Here is a 21,296-nt window from a genome sequence, read left to right as displayed (position 1 = left end):
TCTTGTCAGCCTGTCTCAACGCCCACCACAGGTATCCAGGCTCTGAGCCACACCACCCTCCAGTCGAGGCCCCAATCTTCTACAAAGCCATCTGGGTGGCCACAGTCCTCAGACAGCCCCCTGGCCCTCACCTAGACTTCTGCCCCTCCATCTCCATAGGAGCAGCCTGTCCACTTGTCTCCCAGTTAACCCTCAAATGCTGGGCCTCTTTGTAGAAATCCCAGCCCCTGCACCCAGGGCCAGCCCTCGACCAAATGGTACCCCAGGCAAGGAGCATCTTTGGTGCCCCCCCCCCATTTGTCAAATTTTGACATACCTCAGGAGATTCTACAAAGGTCCAGAACATTCTAGGTGGTCAGCAAAAAATGAATCCACATACAGAATACCTGGAACACGTTACCTCAGACGTTCTATGGACCTTTTTGTCCCTACCAACAAGCACAGCACCCCAAGCCCAGCACCCCCTAAGCCCCACACCCGGGTCACCTGCCCCTAAATCTGGCCCTGCTGCACCTCGCTACAGGGTAGCGGGGCAGAACTAACTGGAGCTGAAAGGGGCAGGCTGCCCTGTTACAGGTGCCTTATACTGGTTTGTCTTATTTTGCTACCTGAACTAAAACAAGCTATAAACCCCTTTTAGATTAGCGTTAAATCTATCTAGAGTATGGGGCAATTTCTGCTGCTGTAACTATGCAGGCAAAGTGAAAGCAGCAGAACTTCCATGGTTGACAAACCCTACGGGTAGGCAGAAGGAATTAGGATTATCCCCCTATTACAGACTGGGAAATGAGGCCATCGCAGACAGCACCACTCACCACTGGTCTGGTGCCTCCTCCTGCTCGCTCTGGGGATTAGCTCTTGAGGTCAACACCCGCTTCCAGGGTTCACACGCTATTGCTCAGTCTCTCCCTCTGGTCTGCAGCCCGTCTCTCGTTCCAGAAACTGCAGCATGGGCTTCATGACTCAGCCCTGGAGCCAGGCCACTCAGTGTTCCCCCTTCCAAGGTAGCAAAGTCCCTCTCGCTGCCCCATGGCACCACTCCCTCTGCAGCTGGTAGGGAACCCAGGCCCAGCCTGACTCTGGGTTCCAGTCCAGGGACCTCCAACTCAGCAGTTCTGTGCTTTCCTCTCTCAGCCCTCACTGCTCCTTCCAGGGACTGCTTCTCACCACATGTGGTTCCCCTTCTCTCTTTCTGGGTATAACAGCACCAAAACCCTCTTCCCAGGAACTATTACAGTCTACCTTTCTCAGCAGCCTCCATCTGTTACCAGCTGCTTGATTTTTTACAGACCCCTCCTGTGGCTACACAGCTGAACCTGCTTCTAATTAGTTCCCTGCTCCATGGCTCTTCATCCAGGTGAAGCCTGTGGAGTTAATTGGTCTGCTGGCCACCTTAACCCCTTCTAGTTCTCTGTAGGGCAGTCACCCCATCAGAGACCCAGATCCTCAATGGAAGTCAGGAGCCTAAATACCTTTGAGGATCTGGGCCAGAAAGATTAAATGACTGGCTCAAGGTCGTGCCGGAAGTCTGTGGCAGAGTTATGTATTGAAACCAGCTCTCCTGAGTCCCAAACACAGAGAGCATCTTTCTGCTCACTAGGATGAATATCTCTCTAATTCCTTTTATCCATTGGTCCCAAAGAGAAAATTTGAAAAAAAGGAAACTCACTGTACCAACACGAAATCAATATAGAGCCTGCCCCAAAGAGCTTCCAGTTGCTACAAGACAGGACACTTTGGGAAGCCCTGAGGCAGACGTTACTAAGAATTTGTTTTAATATATTATTGCAAACTCCCTTTTGCGGGTGTCAGGGAAGAAATGAGTCTTTATGAGACATTTCTATGACGAGAGGATGGTGGCTTGGTGAACCGGGAGCCGAGGTAAGGGCAGGAATAAGATTCTTTGGGCCTAATTCTCTTCTCATTGGGAATGAACTGCTCAGCCTGGGCCGACAGGTTTGCGTTAGCCGAGCTCACACTCGTGTGTTAAAAATCGCTGTGCAGACATTGCTGCTCAGGCTGCAGCTCGGGCTCTGAAGCCTCAGGGGGCGGGTGGGAAGGGCTTGAGGCCCCGTGCTGCAGCCCAAGTTGCAGCGTTAAAGCAAAGTCTGTTTCCCCCGGCTGGGAGGCTCATTCCCAGGTGCAGTGTAGACATGCCCACGTCGGCTGTGTCTATGCTGCATTCCCGGGCGTGTCTGGAGCGCAGGCAGACATATCAGCACTGGCATTGCTAAAAACAGCAGGGTAGATGCGGCGGCACGGGCTTCGGCGCAGTCTGTACAAGCATGGCTGCAACCCCGGAGACCTGCTTGCATTGCTGAGGCCTGCACTGCTGTGTCTACGTGGCTATTTTTAGCAATGCTAGCAGGGGCATGTCTACCCAAGCTGCCATCACACCTCAGATTGCAGTGTAGACATGACCTTGCCTCCAGGATAAATCAGGAGAAGCTCTTTAGAAGGTCCTGGCACTACATTAGTGTAAAATGGGTATAAACGACAGGTGGATCAGGCCTCCTCTCCCCTGCAAATGATAAGGGATGATAAGCACAAAGCTCGGTGAAACTCCTGTCCTGCAGGCTGGATGCTGCCCAGTCAATAGATTCACTCTAGTATGCCTGACAATGGCATGGCCTGATCCTGCCAGCTGCAGAGTCCCTCCAGCAATTTGCTGAGCATCCTCATCTCCGACTAACCGCAAAAGGGGTTGAGGTCCCTCAGTATCTTTCCGGATGCGCTCAGCCGTTTGCAGGGCTGGGCCCTAACATGGCAATAAAGTTCGGCCTACCAGCCCCAGCAGCAGATCTGAGTGCTCCCAGGCTTGGGAAGACACAGCCCGCTGCAAAAGGCCAGCTGACCAGGATCGAAAGCTTCTGCCTCCCTTTTCCCATTGGAGAAGGGGAAAGCAACTCGAATTCATCACTTCCCTTGTAAATGAAGAGCCAAAGTCTGGTCCCAAAGGAGGCAACGCCAAAATTCCCAACAGCTTTATAGCGAGCAGCATTTCACCTTGATCTGCTAAAAAGAGAAACTGAATCGGGTCCCAGCTTCCTAGCCAGCTTCCTCTGTATCAGACTCTGCTTCTACCTCTGAAACTATTGTAAACCAAAGGGTTTGAACCCAGCTGCTGCCGCATTCTCTCCCCACAGACTGACCCCCCTTCATTGCACTCAAATTTACACACCACCCCTGTGCTCACACACTATCCTCTTTCGATTGCCGGTATGCCCCATTATTCATCAGCAGAAAGGAATGGATTTAATATAAGGTCCAGGTGCCAAGTCATTTAAAAATGCAGTGAAACAAACTCTCAGAGGCTTTTATTCATCTTTTGAGTTTACTGTCATATATCAGCTTCACATAATGGGCCTGCTCCTGCTCCCCTCAGCATGGATGCAAGCAGGATCAGGGCTCGGCTCCATAGATAACTGTAAGATCATTATCATAATGTCTGTAGCGTGCAGCCCTGATATGTCTCATCTCTGAATAGTAAAACGCTGCTAGCAACCTTTTGTGATTGCAAAATATCTTTCCTCTGTTCAATCATGGGATTTCAGTAACGTAAACCTAAAAAGCATGTTGTACGTTCATTATATTTATATATCTTTATGATATGAAAGATAAGACAGGAGCATGGGTCAAGGATATGCATGTTGTTTTTAGAGCAAAGGGTAAGAGTCCAGAAGCAAACTGGTTAGCAGCTGCTTTGTGAAGACAGTTTAATTCAACTACACAAGCAGGAGAGCTCTCTGCATTTCAGAGACCAGTTCAGAACTCAGCCAGCACAGCCCAAGCAAGTGTAATCCGCTGCTCATTTTGTATTTCACACACCATTCCCATGGATGATCCATAGCAGGTATGAGTCTAGTACAACTACCAGCTAAAGGAGTTAGGTGCCTAAATACCTTTGAGGATCAGGGCATTTCCTTAATCTCAACTAGTAGAGGGTTACACATTTAGTGCCGGGGGTCTCAAGTGCAACCCCACTGTGGTTACAGCCCATGATGGTGACCATTACATACGGATATTCACTTACAAGCATTTCATCATCAGAATGGAAGCCCAGTGGCTGAGAACTTGGATGCTTAATTGGTAGATGTCACATATACTATCCAAGCTACCTTGGGTGACAGGATTTAAAAGCTGGACAATGCCAGAAGAGTGCCGACAACATCCTTATTACAGTCTCTAGTACAGGAGACAAGAGTGCTCTGCTTTCAGAATATGCAGAGCAAGAGGCAGACAGACAGAAAGAGTCAGTCAGAGTAAATTATGAGATACTTCAGTAGGCAGTTTACACTCTGCTCTGTTTTCACTTCACTTGCTCTGCTCTTTGTCCTGGCTTAAATAAGCACCTAAAATGGTTCAATTGAATGCTCCAGCGACTCCGTTTTTAAAAAGAGGCATTGCCACGCTAAACAATTACAGGTTGCTCCATCACTGCAGCTGATGGGGCAGCATCTGTAATTATTATGTTGGTTACACATGGGGGAGACTTGTCATTCAGAATGTAAAAGCTACATGGCTGCTTGATAATATACTAATACTCTCCATCTAGCAAGAAATATCTATTTCCACATCAGCATGTCACTGAATTCTCTGAGACAGAAACATTTGTCATGACGGTTTGGGCTCAGTCTAAGAGACACCATCAAGAGCCATTATAAATTACAAGCCATCCAGCAATCCACTTTTTAAAGCATTAAACATGATGATGAGTAAATGCGAAGAGCAGAGTCTGCCAGAATGATACATTTTCTTTTGATGGCTATTTGCTTTGTCTTCTAGATCTGACCCATGACCTTGAGACAAAGGAACTGGAAACTCACCAGCAAGGTAAGATCAAAAGCTTTTTCATGTGGTTTGGGACTTGACAGATGGGCCGAGAACAACAAGGCTGATGTAGGAAGGAACACTTCAAGCATCCACACACTGCCTGACAACAGGATTCAACCGTAACCTGGAGAGGCTAATTTTAGGGGTTGGAGTGTAATACACCAGCTTTGTGACTGTTAAGTGTTTTTCTCTAGCAGCTGGTCTACAGAGAGAACAAAGGAACTGTTACTGCTACCAGCTAAGGGTATAATCTTTCAACTCAGTGCATAGAGACCTGTATTTTTGGAGCTATTGGATCAGGGCTGTAGATCCAGATCCTCAAAACGTTGCAGGCGTATATGATTTATCTAGTCATACGTTCATTTGGCTTCACTGCTGAGACAGCTAACTGCTCCTGTTTGGGAGGATGATTTTGTAACCTAGACCCCTGTCCATATGGAAGTGATCTAAGATTATCAAACCCATGCAGGCCACCAACCACTCATCAGACATCAATAACTTTCAGTCCTGATTAGAGCTGGTCAAAAAACAGGAAAAACAATTTTGCTAACCCTTTCCAAATGCCAAGGTTGCTTCTATTTCTGTTCAAAACAGATCCATTTTCGCAACATATTCGGTGAACATTTTAAACTATTTTACACGCATCCTCCTTGCAAGGGAACAAGGACAGAACTCCCATATCACACCTGAATGACTCCTTAGTGCTCAAATACCAAAATCCTTTCCTGAAAATCACATCGAGTGCAAAAAATTCTGATAAAAACGTCAAAAAACAATATAATGAAAAATTTCTGGAAAAACAGAACATTTCAAGACCATTTCCCCAAACAGGCCATTTTCCAACAAAAAAATCCTTTTGTGTGAAAAACGTCAACCACCTCCAGTCACTACCCACCTAGGCTGAAGCTGAGCTTCTAAGCTATCCAGGAAGGGTGTCATAGCACATTACCATTCCCTTGCGCTATCCTGTCCCACTGAGGGTTGCAGTTCTATTGATTTGGCACAATTACTGTTCCAAACTGCAGTATATGCAACAGATTATGTGTGCAGGTGGAGTTGGAATGGCTTTGTCCCTTGCCCAAGGGCTCTGACAAGAACCCTTCCAGGTCTCCATTCGAAGGTGGACATTATCACGGACTGTTGTGACCAATAGCAGCAAAGATGGAGAAGCAGGTTTTTCAAAAATCTGCCATTAAAAATGTATTTCTGAAATAACGGGGATGACTGTCTATATCACCTGACTAATGAAGCCACACGCCTCTCTCTTCCTGACGAGGGCTCTGATGTGAAGAAGGCTAGGGAGGGGTCGGCGAGTGACAGCTTCTGTGGATCAGACCTGGGATTATTCACAAAATAATTACAAGAAGTGCTTTCCAGTGATCAGAACAGTGGACGGGGCACTAGGAAGGACTCCTGGTTTCTGTTCCCAGTTTTAGGTCTACTACAGACTTACTACTCTAGGTGGGGCAAGTCGTGTGGAGACAAATTTTCAAAAGAGCTCAGGGTCAGATTTTCAAGTGCTCAGCACCCACAATTGAAGGCAGATTTTCATAAGACCTCATCTTCCATCTGGGCACCTAAGTAAGGGCCAGATTTTCAAAAGTGTCTAGCGTCCACAGTTTACACTGTGCAACTTTTCCCCAGATTTGCAAAAGACCTTAGCAGCACCTAATGTATTGCCAGTGTGCTAAGCTCTTGTGAAAATTCTAGCCTTAGAGCCTGATCCGTCTCCCCCTGAAATTCGATGCGCAAGCTCCTATTGATTTCACTGGTCCAGGATTGGGCCTTTAATCCTTCTATATGTCTGTTTACCGCTGAGTAAAATACATGTAACGATATTTGCCTTCTACAAGTTAGTATTGACAAGGAGCTATGCTGAACGTCTCTACAGAAATGCAGAAGTGCTGAGAATTGGACCCAAGCTCTGTCTAAAGCTTGAATAATTTCTTCTGCCACTGGGATTGTGCAGCAGAATCCCTTCCAGGCTGATGTGGGGGGATGCTGAGGGACTGCAGATTCCAGAATGTGGGTTGCTGGTCTGAATGCACCCTAGGCCAGAAGGGACCAGAAAGTTAGTCTGGTGTCTGTTGAGTGGTCTGTGTGAAATGAGATTGTTAGGTCTTGGTCCAATTCAAATCCACTACAAACCCCCACTGCAGCGATCCCTAATTGGTCCCCTGGTTGGCAGGGTCAACGAAAAGGCCAAGGACTGTATGGGTCACAGAGTCCAAACTCCACTGTTGTCTCCAAAGGTCTCCCCTGCACATTCAGGACAGTTACCTCCCTTGGGTTTTTCTCTGTCTACCCTTCATAAAACACCAGGCAGCACAATGTGACCTGCCAGAGAGGAGATATCAGGGTGAAGTGTGATAGGCAAGCAGGCAGGCAGATTGCATGTATGACACAAGAAACACAGGCAGGCAGCCAGCCCAGATAGGCAGAAAGATAGATACGATAAAAACAAGATAAGAAAGAAAGAAGGAAAGACCTCGTGCCCATTAGAAGCACACACAAAGAGTCCTGTGACAGCTGTATTTTTTACAGTATAAAGAATGGCAAAGGTCTGATTTCAGACTCTTGAATCCCACAAAAAGGAAAGACTTTCAATATATATTTGTCCTTATCTTTTTGTCCTCCATCCCTCCCCCTTTCTGACTCCTTTCTCCTCCTCTTGAATAGCAGCTCTCTTGACATTAGGGTGACTAGACAGCAAATGTGAAAAATCGGGACAGGGGTTGGGGGGTAATAGAAGCCTATATAAGAAAAAGACCCAAAAATCGGGACTGTCCCTATAAAATCAGGACATCTGGTCACCCTACTTGACATCCGCTCGATGAGAGGTGCAACTGGCCAGGGAGGCTGCCTAGGTCTCAGACACCATCTGACCAGCAGGGGGCACTATGTGGCTATGTCCAGTTAACCACACGGCGTTGTGTGGGGACTGGGCAGCAAGGCAAAGCGAGTTAGCTGGGGAGCCCCTATTCAAACAGCCAAGCCAGGCATCCCACCTGCCTGTCCCTGAGTGAGGGGCCCAACGGGCAGAGATGAAACATCTTGGCCCTGCCACACAGACTCACTGAGAGGAAGCACAGCGGGCTCAGTCCTACCTGGGAGTTGGTGCGGTGACCCAGGGTGTGAATCAGGGCAGGGTTTTGGTAGATCGGACATGGGGGGCGGGGGAAGGGAGGGAAGGAGTGATAGAGAGGCAGGAGGGGGAGAGTAGAAGGGGAAGGAGAGATGTGGGGGGGGTGAGAAAGGGTTGGGAAGGAAGGTGTGATGCGTAGGGAGGAGAGGAAGGGAAAGATGGGGGGGAACTGGGAAACATGGAGTCGGAATAGGGAGGAAGCGGGGTGCCCAGATCTTTGTCACCTGCAGCAAGTCAGCCACGGTGCAGCGGAGTGCCACCGGCTTTGGCTCCTTTCTGACCAAAGGCGAGGTGCCAGCACAGAGAGAGCTCTGGGCGTGGACTGGAGCAGGAATTATAAGGCGAGTGGAATGCTGAGGGACCATCCGGGTGATGGGACTGGCTGAGTCCAAGGGCTTTAAAGCTCTCGCCGTGCCCTGAGTGAAACTGCATCACCCACAAAACCCCACACGCCGCCAGCTCTTTTTTCCCTTTCAGCCCGTGCCAGCGGTAGTGGCCCTGCGAGAACCATGCTTTTCCCAGTGCATGGAGCGCAGGGCTGGAAGTCCTGGGAGCAGGGTTCTGCTCCCAGATTTGACCCACTGGGGGACCTGGGGCAAATCACTTGACCACCCTGAGCTGCGTTTTATAAATGGGGATAATGAAACTTGGTCCACCCTGGGGGAAGCGCTTTGAGACCTGTGGCTGCATTGTTACTCTCTGTTCTCAGAAAGGTAGGGACTGCCTAAGCCCCGTGTGGATGCAGATTCAGGTATAGTCCCCAGTGGCGCCTAGTCCTGCTAACCTTAAGAGGTCTGCCACTTCCTCTGCCTCTTAGTGATGAGCTACTCTGCTGGACTCGGTTGTCCCACTCCTGTCCATTGCTATTCGTTCCAACCCTCCACAGTGCCTGGGCAGTTCCAACCCCCCCTTGGGTGCTTGCTGCTGTGAGAAAAAGCAAACATGCCGCAATACAGGGCTTTGAAGCAACCTACAGTTCTCAGCGAACGAGAGCCCACAAAACTGAACAGAAGGCAGGCGGTTGCTGGCTGACACACATGAGAGCTCGGGGCCTGATTCCTGAAGGGGACTGAGTTCCAACAGGTGTTGGGTTTGCTCAGTACCTCTGGAAAACAGTACAGATGGCCATAAACATTAGGAGGTGCTGATATGCACATATGATAGGCTTTTGCAAGGTGCTGAGGGCTCTGAGCTCCCATCGTCCTCAGTAGAGGGAGTCCATATCCAGGGAAATCAGGCAGTTTGCAAAGTTTAGCTGCAGATCTGAACGTTCCCAAGTTTGCTGAGTGGAGGGTGGGGATTCAGCGGGTTGGGTGCAAGCCCCACCCCCTGCTTTGCGTTTCCAGAATGCTAATGCTCCTTGCCTCTTCACTGCAGAATTTAAAGGCCTTTCATCGTCACCAGGACTGTTGCTCCTTGAAGTCGTAAACCCAGCCCCTTTCCTCTCCTGACCCCTTCTCCCAAGTTTCAGTCTCCCAGTGGGAGGAACAAAGCTGCTAAACCGAGCCAGCCACTCCCATCAGTAGCTGGCATTTGACTGCCAGCGCAGCCCAGACTAAGCGGATTACACATGTCCTTCTTGCAAAGGAAGACTGACGTAGCTTCCACATCACACCCAAACGGCTCCGTAGTGCTCAAATACTTGACATGAGGCAGACAGGAGCTGTCAGACTGGGCTGCTGCCTCCACAGGATTCTTGGATGCAAATGTACATCGTCAGATCTGTTTTGCTGCGTCATAGGTGCGATCGGTGGCTGACTCATCGAGTGTGCCCGCATGGGGTACCTAATTTCCATGAGTACCACCCACACAGCTCTTCCTCGCATCCAGCACTTCAGCTGCTTGTGAGCAGCAAGATCCTGCTCACTATATTTATGGGGCAACAACCTAAATTAAGATGCCATCAAATAATTGCTCTTCAAATGCCATTTATGTAATAATTACCAGATGCAACCACCTCCCTTAATATCTCATTATAAAGCATTTTTCTCCACAGCAGACACTTAAGAGAGGAGGCCATAAAGCAAATTGTAAAAGGTGGATATTGATTATGAACGACTTAAACAAGCCCGTGCATATTTACCAGCACAGAGTGAGAGGTAGCCCTTCGACAACTGGCCAGTTTCACAAGAGAGTGGTTGCTTTTTGGGGCTTGCAGTGAAATCAGCTAGGGATCAGGGAGGGTTAGCAACTGAGAGGCGGGGCAGGTGGACACTCAGGCTTTGTCTCACAGGTTGCCACGGTCCAGGCCTGCCAGGGACGGGGAGTGGTTGGAGTCCTTGGCAGTACAGCTATTCTGGGCTGCAGGGCATCCTGTTATTAATTAGGGCACCTTTGCCGTCACTCCTCTTGGGCAGGGCCTCTTGGGCAGTGTACCCTGAGAGGTGCAGCATAGAATCTAGCCTGAGGCCTTCCTGTGTCTGTTTCCCATCAGTAAAATGGGGATAATCATAATTATTATGAATTATAAAGTACTATTATTTGTATTGTGGTAGCACCTAGGAGCTCCAGACATGGGCCAGGGCCCCATTGTGCTAGGCACGGTACAACCACAGAACAAAAAGATGGTCCCTTCCCCCAAAGAGCTATACTTCCTTCCTCCAACCCTTTGTCTGTCTTGTCTATTTAGACCAGTGGTCACCAACCGGTCGATCGCAATCGATCCTAGAGGATCTCCTAGTCGATTGCGATGTCCGGCGGTGCAGTGAGGCTGCGCGCTGCTCCTGCCTGCAAGCACTGCCCCCGCAGCTCCCATTGGCTCCACACTCCACTGCAGACCGGGAGCCACTGGAGGCAAGTGCCACACCCCAACCCCCAACCCTGAGCCCCCTCCCGGAGCCAGCATCACATACCCGCTCCCGCACCCCGAACCCGCTCTGCACCCCAACCCCCAGCCCTGAGCCCCGTCCCAGAGCCAGCACCCCAGACCTCCTCCTGGACCCCAACCCCCAGCCCTGAGCCCCCTCCTGGAGTCAGCATCCCGTCCACCCTCCTGCACCCCAAGACCCAGACCTGATGCCCCTCCCACAGCCAGCACCCCATACCCCCTCCTGCACCCCAACACTCTGCCCCAGCCTGGAGCCCCCTACTCTACCCAAACTCCCTCCCAGAGCTTGCACCCCTCACCCCCTCCTGCACCCCAATCCCCTGCCCCAGGCTCAGCCCAGAGCTCCCTCTCACATTGCGAACCCCTCGGCCCCAGCCCAGAGCCCACACCCCCTCCCAAACCCCAAACCCCTGGTGAAAGTGAGTGAGCATGGGGGAGAGCGAGCAATGCGGGTGGGGGGAGGATGGAGTGAGCGGGGTGGGGCTTTGGGGAAGGGGCAGGGCCTTGGGGAAGGGGTGGGGTAGATCCTGGGTTGCCCTTAAATTCAAAAAGTGATCTTGGGCGTAAAAAGGTTGGAGACCACTAATTTAGACTCTTCGGGGAATCACTGTCTCTCACTAAGTGTTTGTATTATGTGTATCTGGATGGAGACAGACAGACCCACCGACCAACCTACCCCTCAGGGTTGTTCCTCAAAGTATATTACCTAATCCTTTGCCCAGCCACGTTTTAAACGTCTATAGCAAAGAGGCTTCCACCATCTTACTTGTGAAGACTATTCCACAGGTTGATAGATTTTCAGTGTTGGAGACAGCATCACACTATTCAGCCTAAATGGTCCTCTCTTTCCCATCACTCCTAGTCACCCTTCTTTGTACCGCCTTCTCCTTCGTTGGGGTTTCCTTCCTTCAGATATTTGTGCATGGCGACCACCCTTAGATCTGCGCCTGTCTGTCATGTTTAGACAATAGACTGAAAACCATCCAAATCTAAAGAAAGGAACCAGCAGACCTAGGATAGGATAGGCCTTATCTCGCCTAGGCTAAAAGGTGGGAACAATTTTGATTGCCTCTGACCTGAGTGGCCTTCCCTGTGCGCAACCCCTTGAAGCAGTGAGAAGGCAATGACCATGAGAAATATGCCAGTGGGAGTTTTGACCCCTGGTAGGGCCAGGCCAAAGGGTAGGCACCAGATGAAAAGCAGTCCTCTGAACCTCCAGGTTGGGGGGTTGAGCAATAGGCCAACAACCTATCCTTGTAAACAAGTTAAGTTATAGAAACACAAAGGTAGCCATTCTGGCAAACAGTGTGGTAGACAGAGATGGCAGAGACTGGTTCAAGCCTTACGTGATGCCTGACAGTGTAGGAAGCCATCAGATTCAGACCCACGAGGAGACTTGAGCTGATGATGTAGATGCAAAGGCCAGATAGAATGGTGCTAGCTGAGGATCACTCCCCATGTATTCTGTATCCTATTACAAAGTACCTGTGTTAGCAAGCTCCCCTTTCAACAGAAGCCCATTATCGAAAAAGTAAAATCTCCCTGAATAAACCCTGCTGTATGTGACCATTTGCAAAAGCCAGCTGCAGCATTGCTGAGCAAGGAAAACGTCACCGGGCTCCATAATGAGTTATTACCATGCCTACAAAAAACTTCATACAGGCTATTTTTCTCTGTCAGGTATGGGACAATTCTGTGTGGCCGTGTGCCTCAGGCAGACCTGTTCCATCTCAGGATTGTACATTTTATTGATGCTGAGTTTGCAGTTAGGGAGAGAGGGTGAAGGTCATGCAAGCTGCTTCTTGTTTCTTTTCCTTTTCGTTTCAGGTTTCCAAAACTGTGACTTCCATTAGCACGGCTATAGCCTTTTGCAGCAAATATAACACTGAATGTTGGACCTTTTGGGGCCACAAAAACACCCATGTGCACTGCTGTGTGCGAACACTGTGTCCACAATTACTGCATGTACAAGCGCTGTTGAGTTTCACCCCAGAAGTGGCTGCTTTTAAGTAGCAGATGGTTGCTCTCTTTATATAGACTTGGCCAAATTCATTCCCTTCGTTGCTCTATGATTTGAAAGCAGAACCGCAGTGGCAGAAAGTTTGCCTAGATGTGGGGAGAGGCATAGTAGCAGAGGCTACATGCCCTACCACCCCCCCCTCATGGCCTAGAGACAGTCAGAACAACCTATAAAATGGGCAAACCAGACAGGGAGCGGGCAGGGTCTGAACACCCAGGAGATGCACTGATTTAGCACACCTCCTGGGAAGCCACCACTGGCAGCCGTCATACAGAGCAACCTTCCCCTGAAAGGCATACAGAGCGACCTCCCCCTGCACTGATGCAGCTGCTCCTGGTGGAAAAGGAGGTGAATACTGCACTACCAACACCCAGAGGGCTGAATCCAGCCCTCAGTCTGTACCTGGCTTTGGGATCTTGCAGCACAAAAGTTGCTTAAGGAATGGAGGTCTGGATAACGATCGTTGCTATTATTAGTGATAGTTCAAACTGTGCTTGTTTCATAGCTCCCACAGTGAATACACGATAGTGTAGACAATTGCTAATTAGCAAGTCTTCCCTTAATGCTGCCTCTGTCAAGCAGGGAACTAGTAAAAAGACTGTTTGGTGCTGTAAAGAAAACAGTCATGTGATAATTCTGTCCAGGGCTGGCTGATGCACTTGGGGGCTAATACACTCACCTTTTCCCTCTAGAGACCCTGGGTCAAATCCTGGTCAAACCCCATGTGAAAATAGGTGGGGTGTTCTAAACCACCATGTGATTCACAATCCCTGTTTGAGAGAGGTCTAGCATTGGAACAGTGGGGTCTTTTCGGTCAAGAGCAAGTTACACCGGTAGAGCTGGGGGGTGGAGGTTTGCCCGGCAACAGTTTGCACTTATGCCTGGCTTGAGTTAGTTTCATGAGCAACAAATTCATAGGCGGGAAAGAACAGAACATTTTAAGCTACAAGGCTTGATTGATATTTGGAATGGAGGGGCTACCTTAACATTTAAAGCATGAGTGACTGCCAGTATCTGAAATGAGCCTAAACTGAAACTGCAGCTCCATATGCCCCAAAACACTGGGAGAGTTTGGATCATTTATTTTCTGCTGTAATGTTTCATGGTGCTGAATGGACACACCATTTTCTACATCATTTACCATCATGATTAGGCTCTTACTCCATTCAAGAGAGGAGCTCTTTTGACAACCTCTCCCTTAATCATTGTAATTCAGTTTTTCTCCCCGTGTCAGGTTCTCACCTGCCGCAAAAGAGCTGAAATTTCTGAACCAACCAGAAGCAGTAAATGACAGGATAACTCACAAGACAGCTTGTTCTTAGGAACTTTCCCTCCCAGTTTTGTAGCATTCAGAGGTTCATGTGACCATATGCACTTCAGGATTCCTGTCCAAATCAAATCACAATTCTGAACCTTCCAGGTTGTACCCACACTGCATAATACACTGCATAAGAGCACTCACGTCTTTGAATCTCTCTTACCTTTCTTGTATTCTGAGGTGATGCTAAGGGTAGAAGTAAGATCTTTTCCTAACAATGGACTTACGCATACACAATAAAAATGGTCATACTTCTCACTTACATCGTGTTTTGCTTTTGCAAAGGAAAGATGGTCCTGTGGCTAGGTGTGTGTCAAAAGAACTGATTTCAGAGTAGCAGCTGTGTTAGTCCATATCCGCAAAAAGAAAAGGAGGACTTGTGGCACCTTAGAGACTAACAAATTTATTTGAGCATAAGCTTTTGTGGGCTACAGCTCACTTCTGAGACATTCTTGGTTCCACCACAAACTTCGTGATGACCTTGGGCAAACGCTTCATCTCTCTGTCCCTCAGCTTCCTCATCTGTAAAGTAGTGATAATTTCCCTGCCTCAGTGGGGTGCTATGAGGCATCATTCATTAATGTTTTAAAACCCTCTGAGATCACCAGGCAGAAGGGATTATAGAAATGTAAAGTATTATCCAAATTGCTTTACAGACATTAACTAATGAAGCTTCATCACCACACCTCTGTGAGCTGGATGAGTAAGTGTCATGTTATAACCATGGCATACACACAGAGCAATTAGATAAAAATATAAAATACTCTTGCTGGAAGGTTGCAACGTTATGCTACTTTATTTCTTAATATCCAGAAATTTAGCACACAAAAACTAAAAGCAGAGAGAGAGAAAGCAGGCTGATCCCGAGGGCAATGCACCATAACTAACCCCACCTTGCTCTAGGCTGCTCTCTGCAGACTGACTGCTGTGCTGAGGAGCCAGATCACACACTTCCCTACAGAGCCCTCTAGCCTGCACGCAGGACCAGGAATAGCTTTTAATTTTACCAGTTTTCAGTACACCGTATGTTATTGTCCCCACCCATGGAGGTAGGAAAATGAAACACAGAGAAGACAAGGGGATGAGGCCATAGCCACAAAAGGGGTCAGATCTAACTATCATAGCAGTTCTCAAAGTGTGGGTTGGGACCCCAAAGTGGGTCATGATCCCATTTTAATGGGGTTGCCAGGGCTGGCATTAGACTTGCTGGGGCCTGGGGCCAAAGCCCGAGGACTTCAGCCCTGGGTGGCAGGGCTCAGGTTACAGGTTCCTTGCCTCGGGCTTGGGCTTTAAATCCCCTACCCAGGGTGGCGAGGCTCAGGTGAGCTCAGGCTTCAGTCCCCCTTCCTGGGGTCGTGAGGTGATTTTTGTTGTCAGAAGGGGGCCGCAGTGCAATGAAATTAGAGAACCGCTGATTATTCTCTTGAGTACTGTGCGCCTGGCACTGAGGCGGGCTGAGTCTGCTAGACCACATGCTTCACAGACTTTCACATTCTGCCTGTAAAGCCAGGCTCTGTTTTTTGGGCAGCTCTGACATGACTCACAGAAGGCCGGGCAGCGAAGCCGTCAGTCATCAGGACAAAGTGTGGGAAGGGAATATTGGGGTGGGAGCCACTGAGAAGCTGGCTGCTACCTCCAGCATCTCTGTTTTAAAAGTCCTGTCAGCACTTCAAGGCTCTGGCAGTCAGTTGCTGACAGGAACCGAAAGAAGGCAAACAGGCTACGCATTATTAACCAGGGGTGACTGTGCAGTGAGCAAACAGGCACAGAGAGAAATGCTGACAACACGCGGAACACCCAGCACGCCATGGTGCTCAGCAGATGCTTGTCATGCTGAGGGATCCGCTCACTTCAGGGCGGGTTCTCCTGTCCGGTGCTTGGCGCACGCCATAGCAGCGATCAGACCTTGACTGGACGGGACACTAGGGGAGAGACTCCGAAGGAGAATGGGCTAGTTCAGTAAATCTCTGCACGCCACAGTGGCTATTTATGTTGATCTTTCATAGGAATACAGACGAGTGTGAGAGTCTGTTGTGTGTTTGTGTGGTGGGTGTGCAGCTCCATGGCCGTTCTCACCATCCTTAACAAAGATATTGTGCAATGATTTGACTGTGCCTAATGCGAGGGTGGGGGCAAAGGAGAGTGAGGGACACCTCCCAATACTCCCGGGCTTTGTGGGACCATCCTGCTTTGACCCTCAAGCCCTGCGCCATTCAGTGGTACCCAGGTTCTGCACGGTGCGTACCATAGGCAGGGGCAGAGCTAGGGAGGGCAATGGCTCCAGCTGCCCCTGGGTGTGCTCCGTGGCTTCAGGGGAGCTCAGAGATGGGGACGGATGCTACCCTGGGGTGGGCTGGGCTGGAAAGCGGGGGCTGAGCCTGGCATGGACTCGGCGGGGCCCGAGCCTGGCATGGACTCAGCGGGGCCCGCAGCTGCAGTGAGGATGGCTCAACAGGGATTTGCGGTGCCCAATGGCTTTCCACTTTAGCCACTTGAAATGCTGGGGGATATGGCAAAGGGCTGCATCTGCTTCCTTCCCAGAATGATCACAGGCTAGGTTACAGAATACCAGCTCTCCCGGGGGGAAAGCCAGGTGGCAGCAAAAGGGATTTCACCGAGCAAAGCCAGCAAAATGAAGAACAGACGGCCAAGGCAGGGTGAAGCTGGGGTCAGAAGGATACAGAGGTGGATTAAAGGCATGAGAGTGCTAAGAACTGGGGCATGGAAAAGCCAGGTGACTTGCAGCTATTCCAGCCAGCAACAGACCCAGGTCTCCATAGTCTCAGTCCTCTGCTCTGACTATTAGACAATCTTCTCTTCCAATGCTAAGGCTCACTAGGGGTCCAGACCCACCAAAACTTTCTCTGTTCCCCTCTCCTGGGAAGACTCTTCCTCCCAGCCCAGCATCCCCTGGATGGACTTGTTCCCCCACCCCGAGTGCTTGACCATCCTCTCACATAGAGCTGCCGGCCCACCAGAGCCAGCCTGATACGTTTGTGGAGAAAGTGAGAAAATCACCTAGGGCCCTAGGTGCAGGCATCGGTTTTTTAGACCCCTCTTCCCATTCCCCTCCCCAGGAGGCTGCTGCTGCTCCTCTTACCCCTGCCACGTGCTTTCCTATTTATTTTATTGCCTCCACTCCTGCGTTAGCCACTTAGGCTACCATGGGGGCACCAATATGTAGGCACAGCCCTCCCCCCTCCCTAGGGCCAGGCCCGCAGGCTGTTCCAGCCAGCAGTGCACTGTACGTACTGATTTCTCACCCCCTCTAACCCTAGGGACTGGATCCTAGTTATTATTTGTATTATGGTAGCACTTAGAGGCCCCAAGCAAACAGGTTTATTGTGCCAGGTGCTAGATAACACATAGGAAAAGACAGACCTTGCCCTAAACTTCTTACAATCTAAAGAGACAAGCCAGACAAAAGGTGAACCAGGGTCCAAGGTCATACAGAAGAGCCAAGGTCTCTGAAAGCCTAGTCCAATGCCTTTCCAGCGAATAGCCCATTTATGGAGCTGGATCATTTATACCGGGAAGCAGGGAATGGGAATTGATTCCTTCTATATCCTCAAATGTAGTAAGCTGCAAAAGTAAGTTTATGCAGGTCCTGCCTTATATCATAATCCTGCCTTAAACCACCTTTTTTCCCTTGCCCCACTCCGGTTTTGGAAATGGTATTCCTGGCTATTGCCTCGTCATTCAGGAGGATGGTAGGTTTGAGGCTGCATATTCTTTTCTCTGCGTGCTCGAGAGAACAAGCCGCACCCTACTGGTAAATCTGTTTGGCTTGAATCAATAAAGGAGCTGACATAGGTGTGGCAAATTCACTGGAAGGCAGCCAGTCGGAGTGGATGTGAAATGGGTTTAGGAGTCAAATTTTGGGTGTGAACCTCAGAGCAGCCTCTGCTTTGAGGACGTCTGGATTCTACAGTAATCTGGGGCCTTGCTGGAGTCCTGTTTGAGGGTAGAGGTGAGAAAGGAGAGACCTGGATTCTGCCTGGTGTTTCCCTGGAACTTGTCACAAGTGCAAAGTGCCAGTGAAAAACTTGCAGAGCCAATGTCAAACATGCGGAGAATTCTCCCTACAGTGTTCACTCAGATCAGCCCTGGAGCAGATTATCACCCCTCCTGCTTGTGCTTTGAAAAATGATACAGGGCCTTTCATGTTGTGACTAGAACTGCCAAGAAAAAGAATCCTTGTGCTGGTACCGAATTACTAACGATATTATTCAACATTGCTAACAGCTTCCATGGCAAATGTTCACTGCTCAGAAGGGTACTGGGAGAACCTTAAAATATCAGGGCTCTGAGTTTGCAAAGGGTGGGTTAATTTCTGCCTTCCATTGTACCCGTCCAACCCTCAGGAGCAGAAACTGGCTCATGATCTGTGTTTATACTCCATCGCTCTTCCCCCCAGCCCCTCCATCATTACTGTAACTGAGGGCGAGTTGAGACAAAGGAACATTATGTCATTACCTCTGCTAGAGATTGTGAACATGTTTACGGCCTGACAACTGGCAGACGCCATTAACATTTTTTAGTAACTGCTGTGTGTTGGTTCTTAGATTTTTTTATTACAAAGATCTCTCTCCCTCTCTTCTTTAATATCCTGCCCTTTTTATGAATCTTGATCAGTGACAATCTGACTTCCTCTTCTTTGGTGTCAAAAGCGCCACGTACACAGCCAAGCAACATCATCAGTTTCACTGGACTCACTGGCCTAAAATGAGGGTAGGAGAACGGAGAGCCAGCCTGATACTTGCAAGGCTGATGCTTAAGACAAAACAGAACAAAAATAAGACTGTTCCATGAGGGTCTGCCTGTGTGTTGAAAGCAGCCCTGTTCACCCAGGCTGGGATTTTCAGGGGAACCTATGGGAGTTAGGCACCAAAATCCTATTTAGCGTTAGGTTTCTAGATCTCTTAGACTCTCTTGAAAATCCCAGCCCCAATAATAAGAGGATAGAGGGGAATCTTTAGTTCCTTCAGAGATAATGGGAAATAACCATGAATGCAAAAAAAAAAAAAAAAAAAGCCCCAGAACAACAACTACCAAACAACATGTCAGTGAACAGTTAATAGAACCATAGGAATTTCCATAGAGGATCAGACCAATGGTCCAGCTAGTCAGGGTGCCTCGTTTCTGATGGTGCCCAGAACCAGATGCTTCAAAGGAAGGTGCAGGAATCTCAGTAATGGACAATGATGGAATAACCTGCCCAGAGAGGAAGAGCCTTCCTAACAGCAGCTAGTAGTTGGCTTGAACTTTGAAGCATGAAGGTGTATAGTGACATGGAGAGCTGTTTCTCCAGATCTCTCTGGGTACAAAGGTCCAGTCCCTTCAGCAAAGCAAAAAAATGCACATAATTTCTGTACAGCCGAGGGTTTTTTACTTATATTTTTTTCCCTCCTTAGGTTATCAATCGACCATGCTCCTAGCTACTCTCTAATCCTGGATTAACATCCTCCATTCCCTCTAATCAGGTTGTGTAGTATCTGGAAAAAGGTCAATGACACCTTCGAATAAGTTTAGCTGATGGTTTTTCAGTATTTTTTTTTTCTCTTTTTGTCCTGACCCATAAACTCCATTGCAGGGCTCTGCTCCAAGGTCAGCGCTGAGAACACACAAGCGCAGGATTAAACTTGTACAGCCAAAGAATAATGTCTCCCATTCGTAAAATATCACTGTATACAGCATATCAAGCAGGCTTGCTTCATAAGATACCATCAGCAGACCGAAGGTTCTGGCTTCAGTTGTGTATATGATACATTTAAGTGAGAACAGTAGTGGTGGAAAAAGGATGCTGTGTTTGGCTCAAGATTACATTTAAATTAGGGGTCAGGGACATAGTGCTTGTTTCACGGGACATGTTTTTACTTTAGTGCCAGAGTTATCTATGTTCCACACAAGTTCAGCATCCCCTTACTTTTATCACTGAAAATTATTTACATATGGAATAAAGAATCATGAAACTGAGGTTTTAAAAGAGTCATTTGCACTAGGGGAATGGGACAGCATTTCAGCTTCCTGCATAATTTTTGTTTACGTCCCTCAGTTTGCATGCAGCCTACAGGAGGAGTTGAAGGGCTCCATATATCTCCTGAGCTATCCTGTCCAATCCTTCCCCACCCTTCAAATTCATTTCACTGCAAACTGATGATGTCATTTTGAACACTGATTATTGTCCTGTTCTCCTTAGATGACATTGATCGGGAACTGGAGGAGAAGTGCAAGATCATGGAAGCCCAGCTGCATGAGAAGGAGAAGGATAATCTGGAGCTGAGGAAGGAGCTCAGACATAAGGAGACCCTGGTGTCTGCACTGAGATGCAACCTCAGGAACAAGGAGAGGAAATTCCTTGAGGAGCTGAAGAGAAGAAGCCACCGGGTGACTATCCTTAACACGGAGCTGCAGAAGCAGACGGAGGCTGCTGCTTATCTCTCCTTCCAGCTGCATGCCACCAAACAGAAACTGCATGGCTCCCGGCAAGGTGGCAAGCCCTCCTCCGACAGGCCTCCGGACAAACCATTCCCTATGCAGCCTTCCAGTGAGACGAGGCCCAAAAAACGAATCCACAAGTCTCAAGTTCGGAGGCTGGTGACCGACTGCTCCTGTAGCAAGGGAGTCATCAAGGACTCCTTCCAGAGGGAGAGGATGAGCAGCTTCGAAGAGGCAGACCCCATGCCCGACCCAGCACTTTTTTTATACACTAAAAGGCACCATGCTCCCCATCGGCAGAAATTTGACCCCAAAGCCCAGGCCCTTAGCAGAGCAGGGGCTGATCTGAGTGACAGTGCTGCTGGGGGCTCAAGTCTGCAGAGACCCTCCTGTCTTCATTCCCAGGAGCAAGCAGAAGGTACTAGCACCAGGCCTTCAGCCAAACCCAAGCCCTCGAAGGGTGAGAAAGGCAAACAGCATGGATCCAGCCCCAGGAATTCAAAAGGCTTGGAGTAAAAACAAAGAAAGTGGAACAGTGTGGCTGCTAAATGCAGAAAATGAGTTTGGCTATACCAAAAAAGAGACTGCGGCCTACAAAGATTTCTTCCCCGCCATCCCATCAAGAAGTAAAATACTGTTCAGTTTGGATTCCCTCAAGGAGCTAGAAACAATCTGACTCGTCTAATATCTCCATTTAGGATGACCATGGAATGGC

The 21,296-nt window shown here is 48.9% G+C and overlaps 1 protein-coding gene across 1 annotated transcript in view; it reads left to right on the top strand.

Annotated features, from left to right (window-relative positions):
- Positions 1 to 21,097, top strand: part of CCDC92B (coiled-coil domain containing 92B) — a 45,478-nt gene extending 24,381 nt beyond the window's left edge. Inside the window, exons 3-4 of the mRNA XM_077836343.1 lie at positions 4,786 to 4,833; positions 20,343 to 21,097. Coding sequence (XP_077692469.1) covers positions 4,786 to 4,833; positions 20,343 to 21,097 — 803 coding nt within the window. The remainder of the gene's footprint in view (positions 1 to 4,785; positions 4,834 to 20,342) is intronic.
- The last annotated feature ends 199 nt before the right edge of the window (positions 21,098 to 21,296 follow it).

The sequence above is a fragment of the Eretmochelys imbricata genome, chromosome 17, assembly GCF_965152235.1.
Source record: "Eretmochelys imbricata isolate rEreImb1 chromosome 17, rEreImb1.hap1, whole genome shotgun sequence".
In the NCBI taxonomy this organism is placed as follows: Eukaryota; Metazoa; Chordata; order Testudines; family Cheloniidae; genus Eretmochelys; species Eretmochelys imbricata.
The sequence above is the reverse complement of the archived record's forward strand: the minus strand, read 5'-3'. Positions and strand labels throughout refer to the sequence as shown.